General features: G+C 43.0%; 3 protein-coding genes across 3 annotated transcripts; 1 reads left to right on the top strand and 2 right to left on the bottom strand.

Annotated features, from left to right (window-relative positions):
* The first annotated feature begins 643 nt into the window (after positions 1-643).
* On the top strand, positions 644-7,152 carry orc3 (origin recognition complex, subunit 3). The gene is made up of 20 exons (XM_047018238.1): positions 644-756; positions 913-967; positions 1,237-1,334; positions 1,501-1,645; positions 1,758-1,862; positions 2,004-2,158; positions 2,308-2,450; positions 2,768-2,927; positions 3,205-3,318; positions 3,454-3,587; positions 3,759-3,822; positions 3,949-4,065; positions 4,174-4,253; positions 4,517-4,650; positions 4,810-4,901; positions 5,058-5,155; positions 5,316-5,457; positions 5,700-5,816; positions 5,961-6,040; positions 6,140-7,152. Exons 1-20 carry the CDS (start codon positions 733-735, stop codon positions 6,243-6,245), a joined length of 2,163 nt encoding a protein of 720 aa, XP_046874194.1. The 5' UTR covers positions 644-732; the 3' UTR covers positions 6,246-7,152.
* LOC124466407 (akirin-2-like) lies at positions 6,923-9,744 on the bottom strand. Its single transcript, XM_047018239.1, has 6 exons — positions 9,378-9,744; positions 8,756-8,958; positions 8,279-8,431; positions 7,903-8,052; positions 7,715-7,786; positions 6,923-7,551 (listed from the first exon to the last, which is right to left on the bottom strand). Exons 2-6 carry the CDS (start codon positions 8,928-8,930, stop codon positions 7,541-7,543), a joined length of 561 nt encoding a protein of 186 aa, XP_046874195.1. The 5' UTR covers positions 8,931-8,958; positions 9,378-9,744; the 3' UTR covers positions 6,923-7,540.
* Positions 9,745-10,184: 440 nt separating this feature from the next.
* Positions 10,185-12,058, bottom strand: LOC124466081 (cannabinoid receptor type 1A-like). The gene has a single exon (XM_047017759.1). The coding sequence runs from the start codon at positions 11,976-11,978 to the stop codon at positions 10,563-10,565; it is 1,416 nt and encodes a 471-aa protein (XP_046873715.1). The 5' UTR covers positions 11,979-12,058; the 3' UTR covers positions 10,185-10,562.
* Positions 12,059-13,958: the final 1,900 nt, after the last annotated feature.

Genomic DNA, 13,958 nt, shown 5'->3' with positions numbered 1-13,958 from the left:
TACTTTGAATTTGCATTCAAAATGCATGATAACCAGAAGGCCCACACATACATTCAATGATTGTGATTTTAGTACATGGAATAAGTTAATTAATTTATAATAGCAGTACCTTAATGTACTTCGACCTGTTTTGATACATGTGTACTGTGTGGGCACCTTGCTGTGCTGCGGCACCATACCAGTCTCCCACCCAGATGATAAATATGAGAATGCCATCGGTAAGATCGGTAAGATTGCATTCAAGATGGCATTCAAAGAGGTAGCCTACATGCAAACTGCAAAATTTAGTGTAATGTGTCGATTTTTAAATAAATTAGCTAATTCGATCGTGCATAATGGACTGTTTGGAATTAAATTTGTGTTGTTTGCTGTTCAAAAACTTACACCACACTTGAGATGACGCTTGAGCGTTAAACATTCAGCAACTATATATGTAAGACTTTCGATGAGCTCTCAAAGCAGCTTTCGTTAACAAAATGTATAACACTAATGAAGTTCTACATTTCATATACAGTAAACCGTTGTTTGGTTGAGAGACCTTTTCGAGCCCTTAGGTGGTTAGTTTTGTAACAGTTCGATTAGGTGGCATTGAATGCACCCTGCAAATTAAGGTTAGGCCACGTGACCGTCTGGTTACGTCAGTACGGCGGGAGAACACAGTAGTCTAGGAGGGATAGATACACGTTAGTTGTCTTTTCTAAGTGAACTATTACACTCCAGTTTAGCCTAGAAATGGCAACTTCTTCATTGTCTAAGGTATTGTGAACATCTGTACTTTTATGCTGTATTTTTTCATATCCAGACAGTATGCCGGGTTTTGACATGAGCACTACAAGCTAGCTGGTTAGCGAGTAGTTTTACGGTAGTTTATGTTGGTTGTTGCAACTTGACGTCCTTATTCATTTGCCACAGGGTTGTTTTGTGTTCAAACCCAGTGCCAAAAAGAAAAAGAAGACTTCCACTGTGGGTGAGTAACTGTTTCTAACCAGAGTGCGAATTATACAATGACAATTGGGGGGGTCAACTTCTTCTCCAGGGTGTGTATCGAGCCCCCCGATCTGTCGGTTTTACCTCATTTGGGGGGGTACAAGTCTTAATTAGGGGGGTCAGACCCCCCCCCCCCCTTCCCGTAATTCGCACCCTGCTTCTAACCAAGTAATGTCACAGTCTAGATATCTCTCATCATATGTTGACTATTTTGACAGCGTTCTTACAGTATTTTTGTTTTTATTACAGAGGATTATTTTACCATTGGCAGTGAAGACACAGCCAACATTAATGTCAGGTTCAGACTTTGTCAGAATCTCTGGGACAAGATTAAAACCGACACTGGGGTAACTAAGAAACTCTCACCATCACACATAGGCTACACTACCATTGGCAGTTCTGTAGCATGAAATTGACCTTGACAGAAACAAGAGGGTTCAGTCAAAGGTAGATGCTTTGGGATACTTCAATAACAGTTATTTAGCTGTGATGTGCCCCATTGTGCATTTGCAGGTTTTGCAAGATGAACTCAACAGGAAGATCCTGGACAGTCTCCTGAAGTTCATCAGAAAGTGCACTTCTACATTCCAACATAAGTCTGATGACTGGGCTTCGCGTATGAGAGCCAGCGAGATACCCACAGCGGCCCTCAGTCTAGGTATGATGCCGAAGCATGATGTGCAAGAATTTTTTGAGATTTGGTTGCGTGGCACAGTTGATGGAATACTGGATGAGCATCCTTTGTGTATCTGTTTCTTCTCTACTGCCAGGGGTGAACGTGCCCGATCATGATATGACTTTCCAGAGCCTCACTGAGCTGCTCCAGCTGTCTGTTACTCCATATGTGGTCTCACTACAAGCCAAAGAGTGTGGAGGTTGGTATGTGCAATACAAAGGGTCCACGAACACTTGTAGCTTACATCAATTACTCATGCATTGTCAACAAGTGATTTGGTTTCCTGTTGGCATAGCTCTGAATTCACTCTTTTTGGTTGTGGCCCCTCTTCACCTTTCAGCACTGAAGCACCTGATGCAGAAAGTCCTAAAGAGGCTGATGGGTTCCTGTCTGTCAGTAGATGAGGAGGAAGACACAGAGCAGTGCAGTACCCAGTCCAACCAGAAGAGGGTACACTGTTCCCTCAGCACTCTCTGTGACTGGTACAAGTCCAAGGTATGGAGGAGGCAACTGCCTGCAGAGTGCTGGATAGTGGCAACCAATGACTTCTGGGTGATTCTGTGATGCTCTTTATAACATAAAGGTGTATCTGAATATTGATCTTTATAATTCCTGATTTTGATGCTTATGTTTGTGTTGGACAGACGTCCTCTGCTGGTACTCCAGGCAAAAAGCGCAGTTCTGCCAGTATAGAAGTGGATCAGCACCAACCCCCCATTGTAGTGATCTTTAAAGATCTGGAGGCTTTCAACCCCAGAGTGTTACAGGACTTCATCCTTATCTGCAGGTAACAAAGCACACACGCACATGTCACACAGCGTTTCTGAGAAAATTGACTGAGGTATTGATTGATGTTCATGAAGTGCAAGAGTGAGCTTTGGTGATTGTTGTCTTGGTGTTGGTATGGGCTCCTCTGTTTGAGCAACTTGCAGTTTGAGGCTATGTGTTGTTGTGTAAACACACACACGTATGTATTGTGTGTGTATATATATATATATATATATATACACACACAATATTCTTACCTTCAGACTGCTGTACACAGTACAGAAAAAAATAATCACTCACTAATCCTCCTTCGCCCGGGTTACTTTGTTTCAACAGCCGCTACGTTGACCAACTCCCCTTGATGTTGATTTTTGGCATTGCTACGTCTCCCAGCACCATCCAGCACATGCTGCCCCACTCTGTGTCCTCCTTGCTCTGCATCGAGCTCTTCCAGTCCCTGTCCTGCACTCAGCACCTGGCCACAGTCATCGACAAGGTATGGGGAGTACACATTCGGTACACATTCGGGTAGGATATGAACCCATGCAGATGTGAGTGGATTGGGCTGTTGGAGAAAGAGGATCCGTGTAAATCTTTTACACTTGTGTACCCTGGTGGCGGTGATGCCAAATGAATGCATTGTTTGTAAATGCCCTACGTTTGTTTGTACCTATTAGATGTGGGGATTGAGAACATAGATGGTGTCATTTTCACATGGAGAATAAGACCCAGACTTGGTTAATGAATACACTATGATCCGTCTACATTTCCAGCTGATCCTAACGTCCCAGTTCCCCTTCAAGCTCAGTGGGAAGGTGCTGCAGGTGCTGGTTAGCATCTTCCTCTACCACGACTTCTCAGTACGCAACTTCATCAAAGGCCTGCAGGTGAGGGGAGTGCTGAATTATGTGTCTGTGTGCAGGGGTGTGTGTGGTACCATGTCTGAGTGTGTCGTTGTGCATGCACATGTGTTTCCACATACTGTATCATGGGCGTTGACCTCCTCCTGCCCCTGTCCGCAGCTAGCCCTGCTAGAGCACTTCCACTCCCAGCCCCTGAGTGTGCTGTGCTGCAAGAAGGAGGAGGTTGTCGGCCACGTCGCAGAGCTCAGCCAGCAGGATGTGGAGAGGGTCCGACAGCTCCCTTCCTTCAGGAGGTAAAATATATATATATATACATCCTCTTTTTTGGACGGGCAACAGAAAGTGATCATTTGTGGTGATGTGAAAATAGCACAGACGTTCAACTTTTTGTACCATCCCTCCACTCCCCCTCTGTGTGTGTGTGTTCCCTCTCCTTCCCCCCCACCCGTGTGTGTATGTTCCAGGTATGTAGAGAAGCAGGAACCCCAGGAGCAGGTGGAGCTGCTGACCAGTGACGAGCATGTCAAGGTACAGGCCCTTCCAATCAGGCTAGTCTCGCACCAGGACCCTCAAGCTCTACTGCTTTGCTTAAAGAAAGCAGGGGTTCAAAGACACGTTCCCCTAATTGTTGTTTTGTGTCTTGGGGCTGTTTAGGCGGTGTGCCAGACATGGATTAAAGACCTCCATAAATACCACAAGAACTACTATCCTATCCTGAGGTGTCTCCATGTACTCACCTCTTCTTTACCCAAGTACCCCCTGGGGAAACAGGTAAATAAGTGTGTGTGTTGAAACATACATTTAAATAAGAATGTGGGTGGGATGACTCAGGCTCATCTGCACTGTATGGTCTTGTAATTGTCTTGTCTCCCTTTCCAGATAAGAGAGCTGCACATTTCCTGTCTGGAAAACGATGTGTGGGAGAACGAGGAGTACCAGTCTGCCATGCAGCTGCTCAGGTAATGCTTCACCAACCGTTAGCTGTGTCAACATTTTAGTCGTTGATAATCCCATGGAAACACACGTTTAATTATCAAAAATAATCCCTACCCTGTCGCTTCAATAGTTTTGGTCACATGTAATATAGAATGTACAGTTTCAAGTAAGAATCTCCTAGTCTTAATAAGTGTGTGTGTGTACACATGCTGTATAATTACGTACAATAACCAGGACGTTCCTTGGCACCATCTCCTAGCTAATTGTGACCAGTGATTGTCCCCAGGATGCTGGCTAAAGACGAGCTGGTAACTGCCCTGCGGAAGTGTGCTGAAATCCTGAAACCTGGCAAGACCAAGAAGACGAGAGCTGCCCTCGTGCAGCTGGAGGAGCTTCTGGCTAAATTCAGCCTGCTAGACAGTAAGCTGAAATGATGGTGGTAGTGGGGATGATGATGATAGTGGTGGTGGTGATGATGGTGGTAATAGTAGTGGTGATGCTGATAGTGGTGGTAATTGACACAGTCCCAGTATCCTCCTTCCTTCCATTGATATTGTCCATCACCCTGTGCTGTAAAAGAGGCTGCTGCTGCTGATGTTGCTGCTGGGGAGGAAATGAGTCCTCCGGGGAAAGGGCTCCCGATGAAAACAGACCTCTTCCAGCTACAGAAGGTACCTACCTCTCTGCCAATGATAGACATCATTTAGTTCTCTGCCAAAAAAGTTATATTACCTCCCTCTCTGTAAATGTGATATCGCTTCCTAAGAAACATTTGTGCGTCTGATTGATCATGGACTTCCATTCCTCCTTATTGTCTTGTGTTTCAGTCACTGCTAGCGAAGAAGGACTCTCTCAGATCCAAGAAGCTGAGTCAGTTTGAGAATCTGCGAAATGAAGCACTAGTATTTATCGACAGCCTTGTGAGGTGAGAAAAGTTACATTAACATAATCAGGAACAAGGTAAATGTTTAGATTAGGATGATGTTTTTTTTTCTTTTCATAAAGTATTTGCAGAGAGTTCCACAAATTTAAAATACAAATTATAATTTTGTGTTTTTTGTGTGTGTACCTTTGTTTTTTCCCAGGATGCATCTGTCTCCGCCTGACAATCAAACTCTCTACGAGGTGTACTACTACAGCTCCTCAGCCATCCTGAGACGACATCTGAACGCCACGCCTCGCACTTCCATCCAGACTGCCCTGAGCAACCCGTACCACTACCTACAGGTAAACACTCTCAGCCTAGAGTATATGCCAAAGCTTCTCTTGAGGGTTTCAAATGGTTGTCAGTGCTTATCCATGGGCTTCTGTGAAGATCTTTGTTGTTTGCATGAAAAGGACAATTAAAAAAAAGTTTGATTTCGATAGTTTCTATTTTACATCCTAGTAAAGGTCTGAGGGGATTTGATTACGTAGCTAACTATCCTAAGTGTGGATAACAAAGAGGATGGTGAATGCTGTGCCATCAGAATAACAGTCTCCGAACAGAGGAAGGGACTGTGTCCAATGCTGCTCCTGACATCTGCATCGTGTACAAGCTCCACCTGGAGTGTGGCCGCCTGATCAACCTGTATGACTGGCTGGAGGTAAGGTGTACAGCACCCTGCTATTTCATGCCAACAGGCAGCAGTCTGACTGTGAGGATAATGTTCACTGTAGCCAGTGTATATACATGAGATTAATTACAATGACTTCAAGTCTTGAGTATTTGTGTTGCTGTTTTTTTGCAGGCTTACTCCACTGTGGTCTCAGCCGCAGAGGGCAAGGATCCCGACTCGGCAGACTACGGCAAAGTTGATGAACTCAAGCAGTATCCTTTCACTACGGGTCTGGTTTTTAGCCCACGTAATAAAACATTTGAGAAAGTAAACGGTCAAAAATCGCCAAGATTTCTTTGACTCTTGTCCAGCGCTCGTTTCATCCAGGCGGTGTCTGAGCTGGAGTTCCTTGGCTTCATCAAGTCCACCAAGCAGAAAACAGACCACGTAGCCAGGCTGACGTGGGGCGGCTGCTAGCCTCGGGTGTGCTGCAGTCAGACTATTTCACAAAACAATTATTGTTTGCCACCTCATCCCACTTTGCCTTTAGGACATCCGATTGCTTAAATGACTTGGTATGCACAAGTTTTACAGAATTGTACTATCTGATAGGTGAATGCAATTTAGGCAACCTTATTTTCTCCATATCTTGTTCTGGGCCGAAGAAGCTTGGTGATCAGTCTGACAGTTACACAATGTGACCACACAAGATGACTAGTAAACCTCAGGGAATGTGGCTAGGTTTAATTAATTGCCTGAAAATACAGTTAGGCAATTGTTTCCTCATGATTGCAATGAGGTGCTCTGTGTAACTATGTTTGGATTATGGGAAAAAAGTTGGGTTCACTCATTGCAAATGTACAAAAATCTACAACTGGGGCCCTTTCTACATCTTTAAGTACATATTTTGAAAAGACTATTTGCAAAAGGTATGCTTTTTCAGATGTTGAAGGACATGGTAGGTAGTTATTGTTTCATGTGGGTGAAGCCTTGATATATTTGTATCCTTGCCTCATCTAGTGTGTAGGGAAGCTGATGCCTCCACTTGTTAAATGAGTGCAAGTTAGTCTGAGTGGAGTGTTGGTACTGTGCCTACAGATATAAACACATTTGTAACAACAGCCCTCAATTTCTCCCCATTACATCACAAAACATGTCTTAAAACATTTTATTGTTTGGTTTTTCCACTAAGTACATAGGCTTTGAAGTAATACCAGCAAAACAAAAAATGTCTAAATAAATAAAACATTTTGGTAGGGAGCACGAAAAAAAAAAATCAAATAAACCCAATTCCAACTCCTCGTGTCCAATACAAACAATATGAATTATGGGTAAACTTTTTCCTCAAGTATACTAACTTGTATCTCCCACTTTCATAGATTTAACCAGCAAACCTTACACAAAATGTCTACATTGCTTTATCATATATACATGTAACATTAAGAAATAAAACGAGGAATAACCATGTCTGGAATGCCAGGTGTCTTTATAAAAGTAAGAGTAGAATAGATACTGGTGCAGCAGGAAAACATAGGCCACTGGTTTATAGAGAAAGGGTCCATTTACATTAGGAAGCACCTAAGTTGCTTACGACAGAGTGGTAACCACTGACAATGGCTTGTATAAACCTTTGCCCGAAGAAGAAATATGGCACAGTAAGAAAAGATTCATTTAACTAGCTAACTGAATCTCTTGCAGTGATGATTTCAGAGATTTCTTTCCACGATAGTTTGCAGCAAGAGAAGGTCGCCTGGCAAAGTCTTAAGTGTCCCTCAGGAAACATCTGGAAAAGAACAGATACAGGGAGAAAACCAAACAGGTTCTGTTAAGTGTAGCCTTTCCAGATTTTTTCTTTTCTTCATCTGCTAAAATACAGTTGATTCTTTCACAAGCAGCCACGGAAAGACAATGCAGAGTAGTCCATTAAATAAGGTTAACAAACTCACAACTAGCAGGTTGCTCTCCAAATCTCCGCATCAACTGGTCGTGTGTAAACTTCACAAATGTGTCATACTGTTCTGTAAAACGGAAACATGGGTAAAAAGAGAACAGTGATGTTGCTGCTAAAAAAACTTTCCCCTGTTTATTACACACTGTACAATTTGTATGCATACGTCCTCAAAGCTTCACACACCTGCTAGTTTTGTGGTCATGGTCTCTTCATATTCCTCCCTGACTTTGTCCTCTCGTTCTTTCAGTAGACGCTCACAGATCATCCCCACTTGTCTCAGGGTGAACAAAGGCTGCTCTTTCCTCGATGGAGAAAGGCCTCCAATGGATGTGCCTACAAGTGTAAAAAAATAAAATAAAAACGAATATTGAGACCAAGATTTAATTGAATTGCATATTCACGAATCTACTCCAGTTCTAATATTGTTTATCTAGTCACGACATGTCCCATCAATAAATCTTGCTATCTGACAAAAACCTGTTGCGTGACAGTGTGTGTACATGCACAATAGTATTGATCTCATCATTCCAGCAAATATTTACAGTTCACTCTAACCAACCTGGCATACTGGATCCTCCCATAATTGAGGTGTGAGGTGGGGAGTCTGGGGATGAGGGGTAGCTGCAGCCTTCATTGTGTTGGTAACTTCCATCTAGATGCTTCCTCTTCTGAATGCGTTTGTACTCTTGCTTGATGTTGTTCAGGATTTGTTCTAGAACGGGGTGGGATACAAAAGAGGAAGAGGGGAAGATAATGCTTTGTTACATAACAGTTGATATTTCAGGAGACAACTACAGACATATTCAATAACTTTAAACTTGACTGCAGCACGGAATGAAGCCATATCTGGAATTCTAGACGACAGTATGCAAAACAACCCCCACTCCCCTTTTGAGCTACAATCGATTAAGATCACGTCAATACATAAAATTACTTTAGCTGTTAGCTAAGCTTTAAGGTGAGTCCAGTTATTCTAAATTGGTTAACGTCTATCTTCATTTGTTGAGTAGTTAGCATGCTAACTATTGAACAGTACCTGCAGTAAGTCTGGACGACGACTCTCCAAATGGCGATGGTTCCATACGAAGATATTTCCTCGGAGATGATGACGATGATGGGGATACCGGGATACATCTTCGCCTTTTGGGGGACGTGGGACTCATCAATGGATCAAAATCCATAGTCCTCTTCAAGGTGGCTCCACACGCCATGACTCTTGGTTAGCTTGAGTAGCGTTAGCTAAATTAAGCAAGAACGGACAACAGCGTGACTCGAGGAAGCTGGCCAGCAAATCACTGCTAGCTGGGTACGAACTAGCAAGCTGGATAACGCGTAGCTAACCAACGGCGACGGCGTCGCTATTAGTACAGTACTACTAGCATGCTAGCTAGCAAACCTCATACCGCAACGCACTACAAGGCTAGTGCTAGAGAGTTTAAAACTTACCGTGCAATGGGTCGGCTCAAACACTAACAACAGAGAACAACTCTACTAACTAGCAACACATTTGTATTATACGATTGTTTTGAGTAAGGATCGTGCAGCGCAAAAACATCTATCTTCCCAAAACTAGCCTAGCGCTACTGACTTCTATTCCTGGTTTTAGCTGTAGCACAGTCGTAGCCTAGCAGAACCAAACGAAAACAGAATATACTCACCTTTCAGGGGTAAAGTTGTTGTATTTTCTAATCACGCCAGCGCACGCCTATTGTTGACTTGTGTGTTCTAAAGCTTATCTGAAATTCTTAGCCGAATATACCAAGTTATGACAAGTTTTCAAAAAGGTCTAGCTAGTAAGCTTAGCCGAAAGACTAGCTCTCTGAAGCTGCTGGCTGCTTCTTGTTTTTGATCCCCTTGAGTCGTAGTTTCTCGTTGATGACGTCAAATGTTTAACTATGCGCTCATTGTGGGCATGCGCCGATAGGGTGGTCTTTTGGGATTTGGGAGTTTTCCAAGATAAAAGAGCGCACTTAGTTAAAGTGATAAAATGGACAAGAACGCTTCTATTCCCCTTGCATTATGTTCTTACTGTCTCCCATCCATGACCGCGACTCTTTAAGTTACCTCTTTTCTGTGGCTGATTTTTTTTTACACAAGAGGGCAGTATATTTCAACATCAGTGTTACTTGCACTTGTCTGAAAGTCCTGTCCTTGATGTTTTTCCATCCTTCATTTTTTTCTTGGCATATGTACGTTTGTTGAAAATTGTTGTTGTTGTTGCCTAAGTATGGCTGCCTCAGTAGCTGTCAATATCAGTTGTTGCCTATGAAGGCCTACCTACTCTCCAGTTCAGTAACGATTAATCTTGGGCTTGGTTACAGTTTACATAATTTAAATTAATTAAAACATACTGTCAGGTCTCACGGGGTAAACGTGTTAAGTTATATTGCAATGTGCGAACATTCAACTGTGCGTCCTTCAGCAAAGAAACACTATGAAAACGGTGTCATACTTCATAGCCTACTTTATCACTATGAGAAAATGAAACCATCACAATTCTAAATGATGTTGTTCAGAGAAACCACTCACTTGGCAGTTGATGTACAGTCAAGTCCAACAACAGGTTCACAGGTAACAAACTTCACAGCACAGTTCACAGTTTTTACAATGTCTAACATATTTTAACATAAATATATTTACAATTAAGACAATTAACTAATTTAAACATTGTATTTCCACATGGACTGTTTCCTTCAATCTAAACTTACTCAATGAGTTACTAAATCTACAGTTCATTGTTTTGGCACATTTCACAGTGCAGTGCTTTATTTTGGGGAAGCTGGAGGACAGAAGTCTCCCCAGGGCATGGCCCACAGTTCTACAGTATTCATCTCACAACAAGGTCAGACTGCCTCAGCTGACGTCTCAGTAGAAACAGACAGATTCACTTTGGCTACTTTCACTGTAGTCTTTACACAGCCAGCTGTGGCCTTGCTGGCTAAGCCTCTCACACTCCTGCTTTGGCCATCCCCGGACTCTGCGCTGTTGTCCAGAGGCTGGCCTGACCCCCGGCAGGTACCAAGGAAAGCCCTGCGCAGGTCTTTGCTCCTCAGAGCATAGATTACAGGGTTAACGGTGGAGTTCAGTAGACAGAGCATGCTACAAAAGGCGAAAACGGTCTTTATGAAGTCGTTCATCTTCCAAAACAGGTCATACACCATGATGGCCAGGACAGGGCCCCAGCAGATAATAAGGACCACAAGGATGAGCACCAGGGTCTTGGCCAGGCGGATGTCCATGCGAGCCTGCTCTGGTCTTACTGTCTGGACCTTGGTGCCGTCTGCAGTGTAGACCACCACACTCTTCTGAGAGCTGCGGCTGAGCATGCGCACTGCATGATGGTGTGCCTTCCAAAGGATGTACATGTAGGCGTAGATTATGAAGAGGACAAGTGCGCTTGCCCCCCCAATCCAGAACATCAGGTACTTTTTATCTATGAGAGGGAATATGTCTGAGCACACAGAGTTCAGGCGCTTGCAGTTCCAGCCCAGCAGAGGAAGCATCGCAATAATGATGGAAAGGGCCCACATCACACAGAAGGCGATGATGGCCTTGGTCTTGGTGACTATGCGTTTGTAGGCCATCGGCCTGTGGATAGAGATATAACGGTCTATAGCGGTGAGGAACAGGCTGCCCACAGAGGCTGTGAATGAGGCAATGACCCCGCCCAGCTTAACCAAGAAAACATTGGTGCTGTCTTTCCTGTGGAGCACATGGAAGTCCAGGAAGCTGTAGACGAAGATGACGCTGCCCAGCAGGTCGGCCACAGCCAGGCTACCTATGAAGTGGTAGGAAGGCCGGCAGCGCAGGGACCGGGAGTGCAGGATCACACACAAGACCATGAGGTTTTCCAGCACCGTGAAGGTCCCCAGGGTAAGTGCCAGGATGGCAACCACTAGCTGCTGGTTGGGGGTCAGGATCATGAAGCACTCCATGTCCATAGAGTCCTCCCCACACTGGACCACGCCACTGCCTTCTACCCCCACGGAAGTCCCGTTGCCCAGTAAGTCGGAGACATTGGTTGGAAAAATAGAAAGGAAGCCATGGAAGATAAGGTCCTCGTCTCCAGGTCCTAGTACGGGGAGGGAGTTGCTGCCGAGAGAGGCAGACTGAGGCTTCTGTAAAGATAATTTTGTTTTGGCTACATTATAGTCAATGGAGGTGTCATCATAGCTGGCATCATTGGAACCCAGGTACTGAAGTCCTGTTGTGAGGGTTCTGAAGGTGGTATCGGCAATTCCGTCCAGAGCAGACTTCATGGCTGCTCAGCTGCTGATGTAAATGATATGGTGTATAACTATGAGTTGTGAAATGAAGAAGAAAAAAAGAATAATAACGTGAACCACAATTTAACATATTTATAACTTTCAAAACTTCTAAGTTAATTCATCATAAAACTAAAACTTAACAAAGGCTGTATAAGTGTATGGTCAACTCATCATGTGGGGAGACAATGGGGGTTATGACTGGAATCCCCATATTAACCAGCTGACTACAGCAGATGTAACTCAGACGGTGGGAAAGTGAACAGTCGATGACAATGATTGAGACCCATATCTGACCTCCTGTCCTGCTTGAGGGAGAATATGTAGGGCAAACAAGCTTTGCTATTAATTAATGAGGGTTGATTCATTAATTATGAACCCAGGTTTCAAAGCAACAATCACATTTAAATAGGATCTAGGGAGACCATGTCTGTGATTTCTGAAATTCTTCCAGAGCTCTACATGTTTTTTCGGTATTTGCAATGTTATGCGTGTGTGATATGTCCTTGAAAATAAAATGCTTGATGAAAAACAGTTACCACTCCGAGCAATAGTTTAGGATAATTGGCTCTCAGCAATAACAAAGTAATTAAAACATGGTGAGTTAAATAACGTACAATATAAATGTTTAGTTACTGATACCACATTTGATATCTAAATACATAATTTTAAATACTTAAATGATAGCCTATTCAGGAAAACAACAAATTGTATCAAATGTATCCAAAGTAAATCCGTGTTTTAGATGAAGAAAAATGTAATTACCTTTACATTTCTTGCACAAAGAACTTCAGATGGTGCACGCCACACACTTCATGCCAGATCAAAATTGACAAAAATTACTTGTCCTATTGTCCTGTCTTCGGAATCATTTTTATTTTTAAATAGTTGCTTCAAAGTGCTGATCTTTTTGAAGTCGGTTAGCTGTATCAGTTAATTGATGGAAGTTTTTTGGCATTATGCGCTTCTCGTGACTGTGAAGGAAGGCAGGACAGCGATATTTCTGTTTGAGACGTGGTGTTATTATTTATAAGGCGCTGCTTTGTGCGCGTGTGTCACGTGGTTTTAGGTGTTTCAGCGGCGCGACAAGTAGGCTACATACAGCGCGAGGCACTGTTGAACATCGAACAATAATAATATGTTGTCCTCGTTTGTAAGTCATATGACCATACATGTACAATAAAACGTATATTGAGTCGACATGTCCTGTTATATTTCCTGTCTTTTTAAAATGGATAGAGAAGAAGATATTTGTGGCTTATTTGCAGGGTTTGAATATAGCCTACTTTCTGTGAACAGCACAGCTGCGACATTACTTCCACCATGCACTCCCAACACACCCCTTTCAAATTATAAACATTTTCCCAGCCATAATAGCATGGCATTTAGTGATGCAACATTATAGAAACTTAGTTATCTTATGTCACAGCTCATTGGCTGTGTGAATTCAGGAGGTTAGTCTTTGTGTCCAATGTTAACATGTGGATGCAAGTTTATAGGTTGAATTGAGCAGGGAACAACATAAGAACCAACCGTTCAAAGTGTCTGTCAGTTGATGTGTGAGGTCACAAACAACATTTCTACTAAATGTGGCCTCTCAAAAAAATATTTGAATAAGTTGTCAAATTGTCTTTTGCATTTATAACTAGTTGAACATGGACCGATTCATGTGCTTTAATTTGGGAAAATTATGTCTATACTGCAGCACTCAACCACAGTTCTACGCTTTGCTACTGTCATTCATACCAGGTGTCATCAACAAAGCCTACGACTGAAAAAAAGCTTCAAACAGCCATAGTGCTTTATGTGTTGCTCCAAAATGACAAAGAACCTGTTCTGGCTGCTGTCATGGCAACATGTAGTTTCATTTTCAATGCCATCTCCAATCAAAGCCATATCACACCCCAAATAGCCACCATTGCCGATGTGATTGGTTGTGAGATTTTTTTTTTTTTCTGTGAGTGTGATGCGTGT

This window comes from Hypomesus transpacificus, chromosome 3, assembly GCF_021917145.1.
Source record: "Hypomesus transpacificus isolate Combined female chromosome 3, fHypTra1, whole genome shotgun sequence".
NCBI lineage: Eukaryota > Metazoa > Chordata > Actinopteri > Osmeriformes > Osmeridae > Hypomesus > Hypomesus transpacificus.
This window is presented reverse-complemented; position numbering and strand designations above follow the sequence as displayed.

Bases quoted from the DNA above. Each gene is read 5' to 3' on its own strand.
- LOC124466407 (XM_047018239.1), bottom strand. From the start codon at position 8,930: ATGGCGTGTGGAGCCACCTTGAAGAGGACTATGGATTTTGATCCATTG. The intron at 8,432-8,755 runs GTACTGTTCAAT...ACCCCGTTCTAG, and splicing joins GTCGTCCAGACTTACTGCAG to AACAAATCCTGAACAACATC. The intron at 7,787-7,902 runs GTGTGTGAAGCT...TCCGTTTTACAG, and splicing joins CATGACCACAAAACTAGCAG to AACAGTATGACACATTTGTG.
- LOC124466081 (XM_047017759.1), bottom strand. From the start codon at position 11,978: ATGAAGTCTGCTCTGGACGGAATTGCCGATACCACCTTCAGAACCCTC.
- orc3 (XM_047018238.1), top strand. From the start codon at position 733: ATGGCAACTTCTTCATTGTCTAAG. The intron at 1,863-2,003 runs GTTGGTATGTGC...TTCACCTTTCAG, and splicing joins ACAAGCCAAAGAGTGTGGAG to CACTGAAGCACCTGATGCAG. The intron at 6,041-6,139 runs GTATCCTTTCAC...ACTCTTGTCCAG, and splicing joins AAAGTTGATGAACTCAAGCA to CGCTCGTTTCATCCAGGCGG.